Here is a 19,456-nt window from a genome sequence, read left to right as displayed (position 1 = left end):
ATGCAACTAAAAGCTCATTAAAACATGCTTATGAAAAAATGAGAAAAATCGTTGAAAGTTGAAAACCAAAAGTGTCTCATTGATGACTACCCTACCCTACATTAGGCTTTATAAAGCGCTTTGCATTCAACTTCCAGGACCCGTATACTATTAAATTACTCTATATAACGTATGTCAGGCCACTCTTGGAATACTGTAGTATCGTCTGGAATCCATACTATGCCGTACACCAAGCACGTATTGAATCTGTCCAAAAACAATTCTTACTGTACGCACTACGTAAACTTAACTGGACTGCATTTCCTCTCCCATCGTATGAAGCACGCTGCATGCTCATAAACATACAATCATTACAAGAACGTCGTAAATTTGCCATGCTCTCTTTCATCAACGACATTATTTCTCAACGCATACAGTCAGCAGCATTATTGTCAGAAATACGCAATAGTATTCATGAACCAAGCCGTACTCTTAGACATTCACCACTTTTAGAATAACTGCATACACGACAAATTATTTAAAAATTCGCCATTAAATCAAATGATGCGCTTTTATAATGAAAATTCACAGTACATACATTTCGACATGTCTAAACCGGAACTACGAAAAAATCTATACAATAGAAATAATATCTAGTATGTAAGAAAATTGTAAGTAGTCTACATAAGCTTGACGAATAAACAATAAACAACTTTGTAGGCCGCGTTGAGAATAGTGATGGCTCGATAGTTCTCACATTCCAACTTGTCCCCCTTCTTGTAGATCGGGCATATAACTCCCTCTTTCCACTCCTCCGGTAGCTGTTCTGTGTCCCAGACCTTGACTATCAGCCGGTGTAGACAGGCCGCCAGCTTGTCCGGGCCCATCTTGATAAGTTCAGCACCGATACCATCCTTACCCGCTGCTTTGTTGTTCTTCAGCTTCTTGATGGCATCCTTAACCTCCCTCATCGTGGGTGCTGGACCCTGCAGTACAGAGCACTCAAATATCAATCGCAAAACACTTGAATTTGCGTTGATTGGCCATGAAATAATTTCAATAGCCCAACACTTGAATTTTAAATGGTGTTGAAAATAATAGCACGCACAAGCGATATACAGGTTCTCGCTTGCTAGTCGTGCACGCTACCACTGCGTTGGCCGGCCAGTTGAAATCGGGAGAGTTTTTTGTGCTACTCGTTCTAGCCTCGCTTCTAGCCATCGATAAAAGTCGCGCTAAAATCAATCAGTGAAACACATTAAATTCAAGTGGAAAATCTCGTTGACTTTGAATAGTGCTTGTTTTGTGTAGATCTTAAGATCAATTTCAAGTGTTAATTTCCTCATCACTTTGAATAGTTCAAGATAGTGGGACAAATTCATGAGCAAAACACTTGAAAAGCTTGAGCCACCCGAATGACAATAACGTGTCAAAAATACCAAAAGTTAATCGCCCAAACACTTGCATTTGATAGTGATTTGGATTGATGTTGAAACACAAACCAATTAGATCTATGATGTGGTTTTATTCAATCATTCATGTGTTTGGGCACTTGAATAAAAAGTGTGGCGTATTTTCAGTGTAGGTGCCACAAATCAAGAAAAGAAAATTTGAAAAATAATTTTATTTTTTCAATTCAATAACTGGTTTTGGGCTGCAAAATTAAATGTACGGCAGAAAAAGCGTTTGAATAATCTTGAAATTATTTATGTGGATTTGTGATTCATCTAGTTCCACCATTCCCTTGTTGTTAGACCTACAATTCTGGAGCAACATATGAAAAAGGCGGTACGATATTGCTCTTAAGGCCTTTCATCACACGCGTTCAAGGTTGATATCATAGAATAGAGAAAGATAGAATTGCCACTCATTTACCGACCGGGGGACAAAACTGTGCTGCCTAACTGATGCCAGCGGCGAAACGGGGAACTACAACACCCTGCGCATAATACTGCCAAGAATGTGGAGAACTGGTTGGCACATATATATTATCATAGAATAGAGAAAGATAGAATTGCCACTCATTTACCGACTGGGGGACAAAACTGTGCTGCCTAACTGATGCCAGCGGCGAAACGGGGAACTACAACACCCTGCGCATAATACTGCCAAGAATGTGGAGAACTGGTTGGCCCATATATATTATTCATTAAAAATGTAAAATGATTTAAAAAAACATGGAAAACAAATCAAAACAATTATGAAAATTCAAGATAAGTGCATCCCTTAACTAGGATTTTTTTTAAATAAGATTAAATGATTTTTATTTCGCATCAGCATCTTTTTTTTCTAAATTCCAAGATTATGCCAAATAAGTTGACACCCGTTTTCACTTCTCCAAGACATCTGTTTTGTCATGTTGACATTTCGTTGTCGCTGTCAAACCAAATGAAGAACCGGAAGAGGAAAAGACTATTTTGCCGTTCGGAGTGAAGAAAAGTGGTCGTGGTGTTCCAGCTTGAAGATTCTGAGGAAGAAACCCGGCCACGCCGGCAACGGTTCCTGAGTTGTGCTTGACGTCGACGGGCTCCTCCTCTTGCTCGTTGTCCGCCTTGCCTTGCCTGTTGCGTGTTTCGACCATGATTTGCATAAAATTTTCGTCATGGCGCTCGACAGGCGCTTCTCCTTGCGGGTAACGTCCAGCAGGGTGGCGTCCGGGTATTTCTTCAGGAATTTTTCAATCGTGTAGCACTGCAAAATTGCCGAGAACCTTTAAGCAGGCACCTACGAGATTCGCCCGAGCAGGTTAGGCGGAAAGTACTAGAAGTCTTCACCGTGTTCCGGAACGTACGCAGTATGACGCAGTCTTCTTCCGGCTTAAAATCTTGTTTCTCAGTGGCATCTTCTTCACCACTTTGTTCCACTCACTCGGTTCTCGTCGACCAACCTGACCAGCAAAGCCTCCGCACTCCAACTTAAACCGCAATTTGCGCCCAATCCTAACGTTCAACCGCCTTCACTAGTCTCGTCTTTTCACCCAGCTTCCAAGCACCATTTCACATTTTTGATCGCCAACTGAACGTCAACAAGCCTTTTTCCATCTGTCACTGTCAAACAAAACGCACCCTCCAGAATGCACAGGGCAGTTCCATCAAAGTGCACAGTGCGCATTTCGACTGAAGTTCCCCGTTTCGAGCAGTGGTGGCGCTGTCGGCAGTGTCCCTTGACGTTTACAAGGGGAATCGGCAAGTGGCAATTCTACCCGAGGGCGCGACATTGGCCTTAATGAATTAATTTTAGCAGTTAATATATTAAGGAATTAAATACCTCACGTCATTTGACATCTGACAGCGCCACACCTGCATTCTCAACATTGGTTCTGTTTGTTTCTCTTTCGCGCGCTCAACTGTCAAGTTTGTTTGGATTCCGTGAAGCGTTGGAAAAAGTGGTGATGGATAAAGTGAAATTTACGGAGAATGCAGAAAGATGTGATCCGCTGGTAGAGTAGATGCTGCCGGCGGAAGAGATTATTTTGCATTCATCATTTGCATCAATATTTTGCTTCCAGAACGATGGCTTTGCTGAGGGGAACGGAGAATTATTCTTTAAGCATGAACCCAACCTGTTCCGCGCCCGGATCGCACACAATCTACGCCAAAATCCCGCCCTACCTGCATGAACATCCCGGCGAGTGTCCCCGCTGGACGATGCCCATCAGCCGGCTGCTGACCGAGATGACCGGCCTAGATTCGAGCGAGTGCCAGCCGCACTGCTGGCCTCCCGGTATCTGGTCACACGGAAAACGAATAACGGTTCCGCTAAAAAGGACCTGGACGGTCCCATTAAACCGGTTGTGATAAGGCCGGCGGTGAAACGACCGGAAATGAACGACGTTTGCCAGTGGATGATGACGGCGGGGCCGGATGGGCGGGCGGTGCCCTTTCAGAAGAACCTGGACAAGCAGCAGCTGATGCAGACGTGTTGCTCAATGGGAATGGGTGGACGCAGCAGCAGCGAAGCAAGAAAACTGATGCAGAACAATTTGAACGAGGAACGGCGCAGATGGACGAAGCGGAGAATTTTCTTAAAGCATGAACCCCACATGGCAGAGTTGTTGCGGATAATTACGGTGGAACCTATGCTGTGGATTCTGAATCGGGCATGGTGAAGTACCTGACAAAATGGAGATGAACAGCTGGAGAACAAAACGGTGCTGCTTCCCGAAGGATTGAAAGGGCAAACCGAAGTTTCTTCTCAATATTGTTTCTTAGGACTAGACAAAATCAAAATAAAGCTGAATAATATTCTTTAGTGTTTTGTCGATATTACGTTGCGTGGTGAAAATGCATTTTTATTATCACAAATAAAAATAAAATTTGGTTGTTGTTTTTTGTGTTTGCTTTTATTACCCAAATAATTTTACCGAAAACTCTGCTCTCGCAGGCATCTTCCGTCCTAACCACTTCTCTGGAACAGTTACGTAATTTTACATCGTTACATGATTCGCCACAATTGGCTCTTTGTCCTGGCCCATCCTCATATTCCGGGTCTTCCGGTCACAAAACGTACGTCCGCTGGATCGTCTTCGATGGCTTCTTCGTTGATGTTCAGGTGCAGGCGCTCTTCCAAGACGAAATCCATGAAATCGTTGCTGTAAATGTTTGGAAGGCAGGGTTGGAGGCCAGTTTGCACTCGAAAACAGACACGGTGATTTGTCGAAGCTCCGTGAATTCATTTGCGATCATCCAATGGGGACGAGTCAGCTAATTTTCCAGAGTTAATCATGTCGATGGAAATGATGTAGGACGTTGTCTGCCTGGATCCGGTTGACCACGTTCAGGCAGGTTAGGATCTGGAACGCCACAGTTCCAAGTGAACTGGCATTATTATACTTTCCGATGCAGTGAAAGCGATGTACATCTGGCAGGAGTTCAACAAGTTGGCTTGTTGGAGCAGATTCCTGGTGAGCAATGCCCTTTGGTTTGGTTAACGCAAATACGCAATCAAAACAAAACAAAATTTGACCAAACACACCAACAAATATCCCGCGCAACGTCAAGCTACCAAATCAATGTGGTGTAAAAAGAGATGGCGTTTTTTTGGTCGTAAACAAAAGTTTATTTTGCCTTAATTTGTTAATTTTGACCGTTAATTAATTAAATTATTTAATTTCTTACTATTGTCCCGCCCCTCGATTCTACCTATCTCTATTCTATTGTCGCCGCGGCACTAAACCGAATTGAGCGAGTTTCACTCTCGCGACGCTTTTCTGTCGCGAAATAACTGTCAAGCATGTTTGGGCTGTTTTGAATCAGTGTGTTAGCTTTTTTGTTTTGATTGCTTGGTTTTGCTTGAGTCGTTGAGCAAATCGTGGAGTTCTACGTGGATTTATGATGAATTTAGACAATTATGTTTATCAAATCAAATTATTCGCTCTACAGCATTGCCTTGGCATTCTCGATTACGAGATTCCTACTCGAAACTAGGTGTTCGAAGGCTTGATTGTTGAGGCAATTGCAAACCTCTTTTTACACCTTAGCTTCAATCCATCCCGGGATTCGAACTGACGACTTTTGGATTGTTAGTCCAACTGACTACCAGCGACTCCACCGAGACAGGACCCAGGGAGACGACTCCTACACCTGGGCTGAGCTATCGACCTAACCTCTAAGTTAGACCAGGACCAACATTTACTTCCCTGTCCGACGGAAGGCGTGATCAGACAAATCTCGTCTCAAAATTTGCCACCGGGACCTTCTGGGATCGAACCCAGGCCAACTGGGTGAGAGGCAATCACGCTTACCCCTTCACCACGGTCCCGACTTTATGTTTAATCAGTGATTAAAATCATATGCTCCTGTGCATCAGGGGTTCAAACTAGCATCCGAACTGTTTTCGTTAGGTCATGAGATGATTTTCAGTTTGTTCCCAGCTTCAGGAGGAGACACAGAATATCAAGGTCACAATCTTGGGCTGGGTTGCTATATGGCCTCAAAAAAATGACCGAGTGACCGTCAATCTGGTCCGTTAGTCCCATCACGAGTTAGTTATGATGATCCGGTTGCTGATTTTGGGGGCTCATGAAAATATAAAATCTGGATTGACCTTTGAAACCCGAGCTCGCCATCCTCAGCCATTTCAGGCTGGACTTCATGGAATTATCCATCAAATTCACACCGCGGCGCTAGTCTTTTCGCAACTCCACTCGCTAAATTTCAGTTTGGTGCCGCGGCGAAATCTTGTTTTGGTTTCGAATGTGACATTTGAGATACACTCAAAAAAGAAACAACCCAAAATTGCTTCGCGAGATGAAACACACTCGCGCTGTTATTTCGATTTATTTCCGAAATCACAATATGCTTCCATAGTCTTCGTTTCGGTGTTGGTTGTTTCGGCGATTCAATTTGTTGTCTACTGTCGTTGCGGTGGTCATTCTCATGTGTAGCTAGTAGGTTGTCGTCGTCGTCGTCGTCACAGCACGATCTTTTTTTTCGGGAGCGTTCTTTTCTTCCAACTGCCTCTTGGGTTTGCCTTTCTTCACAACAGTAGTGAATCCGTCCTTGCCATTGTCCTCGTGAGTGTGAGGAACAATGACTTGGGATTTTGCTGTTGCTGGATCGGCTGGAGGCAAAACAGGGGCAGGTGGCGTTTGTTTTGGTTTTCTGGACGGGTTTTTCTTGGCTGCCTCTGAGCAGCTTTTGGCCACGTGTCGTTGAGAACCGCAGCGTCGGCAGGTGAGGATCTGTCCGTGTGTGTGACTAGACTGCTAAGTCCCAGGGTGGCCACTCAAGTCGGGAGATCGGGAATGTCGGGAAAAAGTCGGGAATTCGCCAAAATCCGCAAAAATCGGGAAAAGTCGGGAATTGGTGATTTTTGTCGAAAAGTCGGGAATTTTGAGCATACTTGTTTGAAAATTATTTTTTAACTTTTGAATAATTTTGTAATATTTATTTTGTACAATTTTGAAATTAAAGTCACTTATTTTTGCATTAGTAACTCTCTTTAAATTTAAGGTTCTTTTCACTATTTCAATATATTTGGGTATGGAAAAGCTGTTTAAGACATTCAAAATCCTAATGAATATTGGGGTCTTTGACACAGATTTTTATAATATTTTTTATGCATCTAATGATCGCTATTGATTTTTGTTCATTAAACAATAGGTAAAGTTAATGAAAAACTAATATAAAAATAAATCCTATTTCATTTTGTCACATAATTGAATATTTGAAAACAGATTCAAACTTGAATGTGCCAATGGTTTTTTTTTGTAAATATTATTAATTGTTTGACTAAATTCATTAAGTAATTTCAGATATGTTTTTTTTCCAAATATTGTCCTTGAACTTTTTTTTGTGAGTATGGGTAAATTACCTACCATAGATAAACCTTGATTTTCAGTTTTCGGAAAACTTAATAATCGAATAAAATCCAAAACTGAAAAAATACGTTTTTAAAACATAAAGAAAATATTGAAATTGCAAAAAAAATAATCCAAGAAATTTTGAGTTATTGCAAAATTGTTTAAAAAATAGTCTCATTCTCATCAAAGATTTTGCTTAAAATAAATGGGAAAACATACAATCATATCAAACTGAATTTTCATTGGAAAAACAAATGGTTTAATACTGACCACTAGGAAAATTAACATTGATTAGAAAATTCAATATCAAAAATTACAAAATTAAAAAGGAAACTTGGCAAAAACATTATTTGTGAATTCCTTGACATTTTTCTAAATTCTTCCTTTATAATAACAGCAATTATGTTTTAATAATTCTTTGATTTAAAATGATGATGAAGTTTTAAAAAATAGGATCGATATTTTAAGTTCAGTTATCTTTAACTTTTTGTCATTTCCAGTTGAAACGAAGTATTAAAAACTATACGTTTGCCAATTTAAAAAATAACATGGAAGTTATAAGTATTGTTGAACTTTATTTTTTATTTATTTTTTCAAAGGCTAATTGTTTGTGTTTCTACTCTGAATAATAATAATGAAATTAAATTTTTGAAGTTTTTTTTATTTGTTTTTAATTTCTGTATTTATTAAAAAGGCCTATATTTGATTTAAATTCCTTGAGATTTTTTTTCGGTGGTTAATATTGACTTTCCTTATAGAAAGTTTTTGTTTGAAATCATTCTTTACATAAGAAATGCGTATTATTTGAGCATTCTGGAAAAGTCTGGAAAAAAGTCGGGAAAAAGTCGGGAATTTTAAAATGGGATTTGAGTGGTCACCCTGAAGTCCGCAGATCGTTACAAACGACAGGACGGGCTTGGTGAGTTTCATTTTAATCACCCGCACACCATTGGGCAGGCCGGCGAAAATGTCTCTCCACACCTCGTCCCGTATCGTCAGCACTTCGCCGTATTGCAGCATGGCTTCGGCGATCTGCATGTTGGACATGTCCGGCGGGAGATCGTGGATCCGAAAGTCGACGATGTCATCGTCGACGTAAATCGGAATCGCGATCTTCTTCGTCGGGCTGATCCGGAAGGCGTGCTTGAGATGATGCTGTTTTGACGGCGGCTGCTGGGTCCGCCATTTCAATCAGCACGAAATGGCGAATGTTGTGCAGCTGGATGCTTCAAAGGTCGGTGGGATTTAATCCCATACTCCTTTTCACAAACCACTGCACTGCGTTCAGCTTGGGGCGTTCGGGGAGGACGCTGAAGTCCACGACCAGCGTTTTTTTTTTTTGCGGACAGAACTCATGGTAGAGCCTGCCACAAAGCGATTGTTTGTAGCACATTAGCGAAGTTTCGATCGCAGAGCACAAAGCACGTCTAGTGCACACGCGAGTACAGAAAAAAACGGAATCGACGTAACACCTTATAATGTGGCCCTCTTAAACCTTGCGGTTTCGTCAACGGTTCCACAGGTGTGTATCGTTCTTTTTGCGACAAGACTCCGCCTCCCGGGTCTCCTAAGTGTGAAAGTATGGCACGGGGAGAGGGCACCGAATACCTATATTTACACTTAGAATTTTTGCGTCCGCCTCGGGATTCGAACCAGCGACCTCTGGATTGTGAGTCCAGTGCGCGGTCCGATTGATCCACACAGGCAGACGCGAGTACAGAGCCGACTGCTAAAACCAACTTAGTTTTGGGAACAGTAGGGTGTTTTTTTACAGGGAAATTTAACCAGACGTAAGCCGACTAATCGGTATTCGCAATCAGCCAACTCGACCATACGAAGTTGGCCGATTAGTAGGTTGATTAAAATCACTGTCCACGGAGAAGCGCGTATTTAATATGAGAAGAGAAGAATAACATGTTACAACACTACACAGAAAAAAAGTGTGAATTTACACGACATTGAATCGATGTTGTCGATGTAAACATGCTTAATGTAAATTTGAAACTTAATGTAAAGAGCTGAATTGCATTTAAAGAACCTTCATGTAAAATTAGATTCAACGTAAAGCGTGAATTTGATGTAGATGAACTCAAAAGTTCTGAAAAATTGCAAATTTGAAAAAATAAAAAACATGTAATTTGGAAAGGAACGTAAAATTGTGTCAACATAAATTTAAAACTTTCAAACTTGTAAATTTCAATTCTGAAATGGTGTTCAAACTGACAGCTGACAAAAACAAACCAGTCGAATGTTTGTCCCGTGATGAAAAGGAGGTGATTTCAATCTCGGGCGATTATTGTGAATGGTTTGTGGTCTGTTTACAAACAATGTTTTCGACTATAGATGCAGTTTGTTTACTAATTGACAAGCAAGTCAAGCAAAAAAAATGAAACTGTGTCAATGCCCAAGTGTAAACAAACAGTGTATCCTGTGAAAGCATCAACTGACGTGAGCAGGATAAACGGTTTGTTTACATTACGGCATTGGCTCATTTTTATTGCATGATGTGCTTGTTTTTCTTTAAAAAAAAGTCCTTGATAAACTTGAGCTTTCCAGCATAGGTGCCGGACAGCAAACATTACACTTAACGATGCTGCAGGTGCCGATGTGCACAGGTAAAACGCACTTTTGTTTTCAAAACTAGATTATTTACCAACATTGCAGAAAATCTGCCGGCGAACCAGGTTAAAAAGGCCAATCCTGGAAGGGAAACATCAGTGGGCTGAGCTGCGCCGAAGTAAACAAAAAATATCCGTAGTGGCTTTTCAAAATCCTTTCGGTGAAGCATCTCTAGGTTGGTTCGGTTTGGAGCATCGCAAGGTTGGTTGGCACTCGGTGTGGAGAAGTTCATTTCTTGGCCGGATTCTTCACGGAGGATTATCGGTGCCCAGTGCAGCAACAAAACAACAAACAAAAAACACGTCTCCCGATAATTTGCATTTTTGCACTTGCGACAGTAAAAACTTTCAGAACTTTCTCTTTGTAGGCAGCAGCTGACAAGTCGGAACCTTTGACAGATTGGAACGACAGTTGATACATTTTCACCTCCTGGAATGTTCAGCCATGGTAGCCATGGTATTTTCAGTTTTCACCGCGGGTTTTGGGACATTCATAACCTACGCTGAATCTGGTTTGAAGGAAATTGTGGACTTTTTTTTAATTAATTAATTAAAATTGAGTGTATCCACTGATGGACATTGACTTAAGGCGAGAAGGGGATGCATTCAATGCTTGCTTTTAAGCCTTTAAAAAAAAAAAAAAACTTCCAGATTTAAAAATTTAAAAATTATGTATTGTTAACATTTTAGTAATTTGACATACTATTATCTGTTATATTTTTTAAATCAAAAATCTAAGATTTTATTTGAAAAGATGGAATTCCCATAATCTTTATTTTTTAACTCTGGAGATGGAAACAATGTTTTGTAGGAGCATTGCCTGTTCTATTTAATGAATTTTAGAATATTTATATTAAAAACATAGATTTGCAGAATTTCTTCTACTCAGGCCGTATTCCGGCCGTAGGCCAAATGATTCAAGACATTGATTTAGTTAAACAAATTATTTTCTTCTCATAGATTTACCTAAACGAATAAATTTCTGCTTAAAAAAAAGAATAATTGAATTTATAAAAAAAAAAACAATTTTTAATCAGTTTCAAATTCAAAATTTGTTAAAAGAATAAAAAATCTTTATTTTGTTTTGAGATGCCTAAAATTGAAGGACGTGATGTTTGAACAACCCCTTTGCCATCTACCCACTGAGAAATATAACGACCCGATGATAGAATAAAATCGGCTGACGAATGCCGATCGGGGCTTTGCATTTCTCAGTGGGTAGATGTGAAGCGATAGTGTTATCGCAGCTGAACGTTAGATAAATTCATCACTTAAATTGATGCCAGTTTACCACTTGACAACTCAATGACCACCACAAAGTAAACAAAAATAACATTAAGTGCGAATTGTGCGAATCGACGATGGATCTCAAGTGTCTACAGCTGGATGCGGGCAAGGAAGGTGATGTGGACACTCCGGAACATCCACGACGGTCAGCTGTGGCGACCTGGACGGTAGATTGCGTTGCATGTTGCAAGTTCAACCGTTTTCCGGCGATCGTGCTGGAGCACGGCACCAAGTGGCACACTGCCGCTGCCCAACACCTGTTCGCCAAGGTTTGACCTCTCTGTGTCAACCTGATCGTGGCCGATTTGAGAAAGACCGTAAGCTGTTGATGAAGGTAAAATTATTCTCAGATTTGCTATTTCATTATAAGAAAATTTTGATAAAACTGTCTTCTTCCATGCAGTAACGGCGCAGGAGTTAGTGCTCAAGGTAACTAGAATGTGGCCAATCAGCTGAGGGGCATCGTCACTAGGAGATAAATCAGGTAAGCGGCTACCCACTGAGAAATGTAACGAGCCTGGAAATCTGGATACCAACGGGGACGTCAAATTCGTCCTGAAGAATGCAATGGAGCCTTCGCAAGCTTCCGTAACGGCCAGTGGTGACGCTGGATCGCGACAAGAAAACTGTCACGCTGCCTCCATGGCGCTGTCGGTCTCATTTCCTCAGGTGTGATGAATCGGTATCTGTCTGATTAGCGTCTGATTAATATTGTGTTTTGTTGCAGTTCCGGTTGACAGCTGCCTCCGTCTTGAACAGGGTGCTGAACCGGATTTCGGCAGTGTCGTGCTTCATGCCGATGACAATTTGTTGTCCGTTTTGCCTTCTTTGGATGGATGATCTTATCGAAATGATGGGGCGCGAGCCGATCATGATGGACATCTTCCCCGATCTTGCCCTGTGGCATGTGCATCTGAAGCGTGTCGCTGTACAGTTTCCGGCACAAGACAATGAAGGAGATCACAAAATCAACAAGATTTGGATCTGACGATTACTGATCTTGACAACAACAATATTTGTAAAACTGTAAGTATTGCAGTTTTTTAATATCATTATCAATTCCGCAGAGGTAAATTCACAGTTTGCATGTTCAATGAGCTGTTTTTCTTAATATTAGTGTTATTTTATTAAACTCCGTTGAAATTAAAATCTGATACTACTTTTCAAGCGCTAAACCCAATGTAGTTTGGAATCATTTACTTTTATCTTTTATGATCAAAAACAAGTACTTTTTGAACGAAATCAAGTGTTTGATTTGATCAGGAAGGACAGAAAAAAAAGTTTTCAAACATCATTTGGCCAATAAAGCAGTTGAAATTTACGTCGGATTCAAAATTCAACGGAGTAAAAAATTTTTTAGGTTCGGTAAATTTACATCATTTTCATCGGAAATTTACATCTTTTCGAAGCGTTGATTGTTCGGCACGTTTACGTCGGAAGGCATGTATATTTAAGTTGAAGTTGATGTAAATTAGCATCATTAATGACGTGCACTTTTGGTACATCATAAATGATGTAAATTTACCTGAATTTTTTTTTCTGTGTACGGATCATTTCACAACTGGAGTGTAAACCTTCTGATGGCCGACTGCTTACCGTCCCAAACCACTAATTCAAAGGTGTGAGTTCGAATTCCACCTCGTTTTTGCCTTTCTTACTAAAGAAAGGTATAGGTTTTACTTTAAGCCAGGACGTCATTTCCAGCTTCGTAACTATGTCGATTCAGCATGAATTGTAATCCGAAAAATCGCTAAAAAATCACACTGCATCGATTTTCGACGCTCTATCGATTCACCTTGACAGAACTCGTCTATCTCGAACCCTCGAATTTTGAGAAAATAAATTCCGTGGAGGTCGAGTGATGTTCGTATGTGGTAAAATTTTGCAAAAATTTGTGTCGCGCCGTTCTCAGCTCCCATAAATCCGATTTCGATTCTCTTAAATGCAGATGAAAGCTAGTGTGCTGAACCTGGGCGAGTTGCCGCGCAAATTTCGAATTATCCATCTGTTTTCGGATGCGGCCAGACTTTTCCAGAAAATACACAGTTTTCAAATGAAAATATGGTCAAAATTTTTCATTTTCATACCTTTTATTTATCTCAAAAATTGCATTTTTCGAGCCCTACAACCTCCCAAATTTTCATCCAGATTCATAATATGGTTCTGGAGTTAGAGCCGTTTGATTGACCTACCATAAGAAACAAAATCCCTAAAAAAAGGTAAAAGCCCACCTGGTGACCTTCGCCAACATTTTTCATTTCTGATTTTATTCGAAATTTCTTGCTACATTCATAGTACAGACCATGAGTGAGCATCTGAAACAAATTCGACATCGATCGGCAATCCGGATCAATTTTTTGAACGATTTTTTTTTTGCCTTTCTTACTAAAGAAAGGTATAGGTTTTACTTTAAGCCAGGACGTCATTTCCAGCTTCGTAAATATGTCGATTCAGCATGAATTGTAATCCGAAAAATCGCTAAAAAATCACACTGCATCGATTTTCGACGCTCTATCGATTCACCTTGACAGAACTCGTCTATCTCGAACCCTCGAATTTTGAGAAAATAAATTCCGTGGAGGTCGAGTGATGTTCGTATGTGGTAAAATTTTGCAAAAATTTGTGTCGCGCCGTTCTCAGCTCCCATAAATCCGATTTCGATTCTCTTAAATGCAGATGAAAGCTAGTGTGCTGAACCTGGGCGAGTTGCCGCGCAAATTTCGAATTATCCATCTGTTTTCGGATGCGGCCAGACTTTTCCAGAAAATACACAGTTTTCAAATGAAAATATGGTCAAAATTTTTCATTTTCATACCTTTTATTTATCTCAAAAATTGCATTTTTCGAGCCCTACAACCTCCCAAATTTTCATCCAGATTCATAATATGGTTCTGGAGTTAGAGCCGTTTGATTGACCTACCATAAGAAACAAAATCCCTAAAAAAAGGTAAAAGCCCACCTGGTGACCTTCGCCAACATTTTTCATTTCTGATTTTATTCGAAATTTCTTGCTACATTCATAGTACAGACCATGAGTGAGCATCTGAAACAAATTCGACATCGATCGGCAATCCGGATCAATTTTTGAACGATTTTTTTTGCCTTTCTTACTAAAGAAAGGTATAGGTTTTACTTTAAGCCAGGACGTCATTTCCAGCTTCGTAAATATGTCGATTCAGCATGAATTGTAATCCGAAAAATCGCTAAAAAATCACACTGCATCGATTTTCGACGCTCTATCGATTCACCTTGACAGAACTCGTCTATCTCGAACCCTCGAATTTTGAGAAAATAAATTCCGTGGAGGTCGAGTGATGTTCGTATGTGGTAAAATTTTGCAAAAATTTGTGTCGCGCCGTTCTCAGCTCCCATAAATCCGATTTCGATTCTCTTAAATGCAGATGAAAGCTAGTGTGCTGAACCTGGGCGAGTTGCCGCGCAAATTTCGAATTATCCATCTGTTTTCGGATGCGGCCAGACTTTTCCAGAAAATACACAGTTTTCAAATGAAAATATGGTCAAAATTTTTCATTTTCATACCTTTTATTTATCTCAAAAATTGCATTTTTCGAGCCCTACAACCTCCCAAATTTTCATCCAGATTCATAATATGGTTCTGGAGTTAGAGCCGTTTGATTGACCTACCATAAGAAACAAAATCCCTAAAAAAAGGTAAAAGCCCACCTGGTGACCTTCGCCAACATTTTTCATTTCTGATTTTATTCGAAATTTCTTGCTACATTCATAGTACAGACCATGAGTGAGCATCTGAAACAAATTCGACATCGATCGGCAATCCGGATCAATTTTTAGAACGATTTACTTTTTGCCTTTTGCCTTTCTTACTAAAGAAAGGTATAGGTTTTACTTTAAGCCAGGACGTCATTTCCAGCTTCGTAAAAATGTCGATTCAGCATGAATTGTAATCCGAAAAATCGCTAAAAAATCACACTGCATCGATTTTCGACGCTCTATCGATTCACCTTGACAGAACTCGTCTATCTCGAACCCTCGAATTTTGAGAAAATAAATTCCGTGGAGGTCGAGTGATGTTCGTATGTGGTAAAATTTTGCAAAAATTGTGTCGCGCCGTTCTCAGCTCCCATAAATCCGATTTCGATTCTCTTAAATGCAGATGAAAGCTAGTGTGCTGAACCTGGGCGAGTTGCCGCGCAAATTTCGAATTATCCATCTGTTTTCGGATGCGGCCAGACTTTTCCAGAAAATACACAGTTTTCAAATGAAAATATGGTCAAAATTTTTCATTTTCATACCTTTTATTTATCTCAAAAATTGCATTTTTCGAGCCCTACAACCTCCCAAATTTTCATCCAGATTCATAATATGGTTCTGGAGTTAGAGCCGTTTGATTGACCTACCATAAGAAACAAAATCCCTAAAAAAAGGTAAAAGCCCACCTGGTGACCTTCGCCAACATTTTTCATTTCTGATTTTATTCGAAATTTCTTGCTACATTCATAGTACAGACCATGAGTGAGCATCTGAAACAAATTCGACATCGATCGGCAATCCGGATCAATTTTTGAACGATTTACTTTTTGCCTTTCTTACTAAAGAAAGGTATAGGTTTTACTTTAAGCCAGGACGTCATTTCCAGCTTCGTAAATATGTCGATTCAGCATGAATTGTAATCCGAAAAATCGCTAAAAAATCACACTGCATCGATTTTCGACGCTCTATCGATTCACCTTGACAGAACTCGTCTATCTCGAACCCTCGAATTTTGAGAAAATAAATTCCGTGGAGGTCGAGTGATGTTCGTATGTGGTAAAATTTTGCAAAAATTTGTGTCGCGCCGTTCTCAGCTCCCATAAATCCGATTTCGATTCTCTTAAATGCAGATGAAAGCTAGTGTGCTGAACCTGGGCGAGTTGCCGCGCAAATTTCGAATTATCCATCTGTTTTCGGATGCGGCCAGACTTTTCCAGAAAATACACAGTTTTCAAATGAAAATATGGTCAAAATTTTTCATTTTCATACCTTTTATTTATCTCAAAAATTGCATTTTTCGAGCCCTACAACCTCCCAAATTTTCATCCAGATTCATAATATGGTTCTGGAGTTAGAGCCGTTTGATTGACCTACCATAAGAAACAAAATCCCTAAAAAAAGGTAAAAGCCCACCTGGTGACCTTCGCCAACATTTTTCATTTCTGATTTTATTCGAAATTTCTTGCTACATTCATAGTACAGACCATGAGTGAGCATCTGAAACAAATTCGACATCGATCGGCAATCCGGATCAATTTTTGAACGATTTACTTTTTGCCTTTCTTACTAAAGAAAGGTATAGGTTTTACTTTAAGCCAGGACGTCATTTCCAGCTTCGTAAATATGTCGATTCAGCATGAATTGTAATCCGAAAAATCGCTAAAAAATCACACTGCATCGATTTTCGACGCTCTATCGATTCACCTTGACAGAACTCGTCTATCTCGAACCCTCGAATTTTGAGAAAATAAATTCCGTGGAGGTCGAGTGATGTTCGTATGTGGTAAAATTTTGCAAAAATTTGTGTCGCGCCGTTCTCAGCTCCCATAAATCCGATTTCGATTCTCTTAAATGCAGATGAAAGCTAGTGTGCTGAACCTGGGCGAGTTGCCGCGCAAATTTCGAATTATCCATCTGTTTTCGGATGCGGCCAGACTTTTCCAGAAAATACACAGTTTTCAAATGAAAATATGGTCAAAATTTTTCATTTTCATACCTTTTATTTATCTCAAAAATTGCATTTTTCGAGCCCTACAACCTCCCAAATTTTCATCCAGATTCATAATATGGTTCTGGAGTTAGAGCCGTTTGATTGACCTACCATAAGAAACAAAATCCCTAAAAAAAGGTAAAAGCCCACCTGGTGACCTTCGCCAACATTTTTCATTTCTGATTTTATTCGAAATTTCTTGCTACATTCATAGTACAGACCATGAGTGAGCATCTGAAACAAATTCGACATCGATCGGCAATCCGGATCAATTTTTTGAACGATTTACTTTTTGCCTTTCTTACTATTGCCTTTCTTACTAAAGAAAGGTATAGGTTTTACTTTAAGCCAGGACGTCATTTCCAGCTTCGTAAATATGTCGATTCAGCATGAATTGTAATCCGAAAAATCGCTAAAAATCACACTGCATCGATTTTCGACGCTCTATCGATTCACCTTGACAGAACTCGTCTATCTCGAACCCTCCAATTTTGAGAAAATAAATTCCGTGGAGGTCGAGTGATGTTCGTATGTGGTAAAATTTTGCAAAAATTTGTGTCGCGCCGTTCTCAGCTCCCATAAATCCGATTTCGATTCTCTTAAATGCAGATGAAAGCTAGTGTGCTGAACCTGGGCGAGTTGCCGCGCAAATTTCGAATTATCCATCTGTTTTCGGATGCGGCCAGACTTTTCCAGAAAATACACAGTTTTCAAATGAAAATATGGTCAAAATTTTTCATTTTCATACCTTTTATTTATCTCAAAATTGCATTTTTCGAGCCCTACAACCTCCCAAATTTTCATCCAGATTCATAATATGGTTCTGGAGTTAGAGCCGTTTGATTGACCTACCATAAGAAACAAAATCCCTAAAAAAAGGTAAAAGCCCACCTAGTGACCTTCGCCAACATTTTTCATTTCTGATTTTATTCGAAATTTCTTGCTACATTCATAGTACAGACCATGAGTGAGCATCTGAAACAAATTCGACATCGATCGGCAATCCGGATCAATTTTTGAACGATTTACTTTTGCCTTTCTTACTAAAGAAAGGTATAGGTTTTACTTTAAGCCAGGACGTCATTTCCAGCTTCGTAACTATGTCGATTCAGCATGAATTGTAATCCGAAAAAACGCTAAAAAAATCACACTGCATCGATTTTCGACGCTTCGTCGCCAAGTCGACAATTTGTCAAGTTGAGCTTCGAATACTGGCGCGAGAATGCTGGCGCATATGTTTCGGCTTGACTTATACTTGTTCGTAGTAGCTTGTCTACCGATGTTTCCTTCAACATGTAAGATATCGTAGCTTTTCGGTTTCTTTTGCTCTGTCCGTTTTTGCATAACTGTCCAATGTTTATGCAGAAACTTTTTTGACATAGGACATTCATCCGGGTACAATCAATTTGTTTCCCGTGTGCTCCTAAAATCGCCTTTAAGTAGGCTTCATTTGTCGTGTCGTTTTATTTAACGGAGTTCATTGGATTCCAATAGGAGCTTTCGAAGCATGGCTTTCTACCTAAGGTACTCGCGATTGAGTGTGTAGTTTTAGTGGCACGGAGTCATGCACTCACACTAATGCAAAGCAAGATGACGAGTACCTTTGATATACAGCCTTGCTTTCGAAGCTTCTAAGCTTTATATCGTTTTCAAAGTTTTCAATGCTCGCGACGCCAATGGCTATCTTCCTAAGGTATTACGATTGAGTGTGTAGTGGTGCGGTTGTAAAAATATCTATCTCTGACTCTCTCACTTTCGTAGACGCTGAATGGCAAGCTTCCCACTGTGCAGTTAACTCGGTTTTGCTTTGCGCCTGCTTTGTTCGGTTTTTGGGCTCGTACCAAAACTAGAAAACCAAAACCGCGGTGTGTGTCGTCACTTGCGCATTGGAAGCTAAGAATTTGTACGATTAAAAATATTCGATAGGTGAAAATTGCGTTTTCAATTTCTTTTAGAAAACACATCATTAATAATACCTTGCTTTAATCATAAGATTTTTTGTATCAAGTCGATGTTGTGAATTGAGAGAAGTTATATTCTTTAGTAAGAAAGGCTCTATCTCACCCCTGGTGGGATTAAATCGGGTTTTTGTTCATATTCAAAGTTCAAATTCCTGATTCCAAATTTCAAAGGTACTGTTGTAGCGTGACAGGAGGTGGCCGTAGCGACTGGCTACATTAAAAGAATCACGTTACAAACAAACTATTTATTTAGAATCTTAAAAACGCGTGCTGCTTGTGCAGCGACAAGAATTGAGTGAGGGCGAGAAATGACACTTGTGCATGTTGGTATCGGTCGGCGTCATCCACATGACAGGAGTGAAGATGTCTGCGATGAGCATCGAATTTAGTGGGGATGCTCAAATCCCCAACATCTCCCCGTTGAGATCTGCAATCCGCATCAGCCCGTCGCGACGATCTTCTGTTCAGGAAGGTCTCCTAGAGTGGAGGAAAGCATCTGTTGTTTACGAGTAGACTATAGATGTCACTCGCTGTTTAGGCTGTGCGGATTGTTGATACCGTTGGAGACTTCGCTTGAGAGTCCTCC

General features: G+C 40.1%; 2 protein-coding genes and 1 long non-coding RNA gene across 4 annotated transcripts in view; 1 reads left to right on the top strand and 2 right to left on the bottom strand.

The window, feature by feature from the left end:
- Positions 1-19,456, bottom strand: part of LOC119769928 (integrator complex subunit 7) — a gene marked incomplete at its 3' end in the record, with an annotated part of 79,162 nt that overhangs the window by 34,732 nt on the left and 24,974 nt on the right. The gene's annotated exons all lie outside the window — the stretch shown is intronic.
- Positions 1,641-8,837, bottom strand: LOC6050561. The gene is made up of 3 exons (XR_005277338.1): positions 8,828-8,837; positions 8,554-8,555; positions 1,641-2,436 (listed from the first exon to the last, which is right to left on the bottom strand). It is a non-coding gene; the product is annotated as an uncharacterized LOC6050561 (long non-coding RNA).
- LOC119767119 lies at positions 11,269-12,190 on the top strand. Of its 2 annotated transcripts, XM_038254808.1 has the most exons (3): positions 11,269-11,521; positions 11,591-11,856; positions 11,915-12,190. In XM_038254808.1, the coding sequence occupies exons 2-3, from the start codon at positions 11,755-11,757 to the stop codon at positions 12,173-12,175; spliced, it is 363 nt and encodes a 120-aa protein (XP_038110736.1). In that variant the 5' UTR covers positions 11,269-11,521; positions 11,591-11,754; the 3' UTR covers positions 12,176-12,190. The 2 variants fall into 2 exon arrangements, with proteins under 2 accessions (XP_038110736.1, XP_038110730.1); XM_038254802.1 differs by having other exon boundaries at positions 11,515-11,856.

This window comes from Culex quinquefasciatus, chromosome 1 (assembly GCF_015732765.1).
Source record: "Culex quinquefasciatus strain JHB chromosome 1, VPISU_Cqui_1.0_pri_paternal, whole genome shotgun sequence".
Classification (NCBI taxonomy): domain Eukaryota; kingdom Metazoa; phylum Arthropoda; class Insecta; order Diptera; family Culicidae; genus Culex; species Culex quinquefasciatus.
Note: the sequence above shows the minus strand (reverse complement) of the source record. Positions and strands in the feature narration are given on the sequence as shown.

What these genes read in the sequence shown, in the direction of transcription:
- LOC119767119 (XM_038254808.1), top strand. Translation starts at nt 11,755, where the DNA reads ATGGAGCCTTCGCAAGCTTCCGTAACGGCCAGTGGTGACGCTGGATCG. An exon ending in TGTCGGTCTCATTTCCTCAG is followed by an intron (nt 11,857 to 11,914) that starts GTGTGATGAATC and finishes GTTTTGTTGCAG; the next exon opens with TTCCGGTTGACAGCTGCCTC.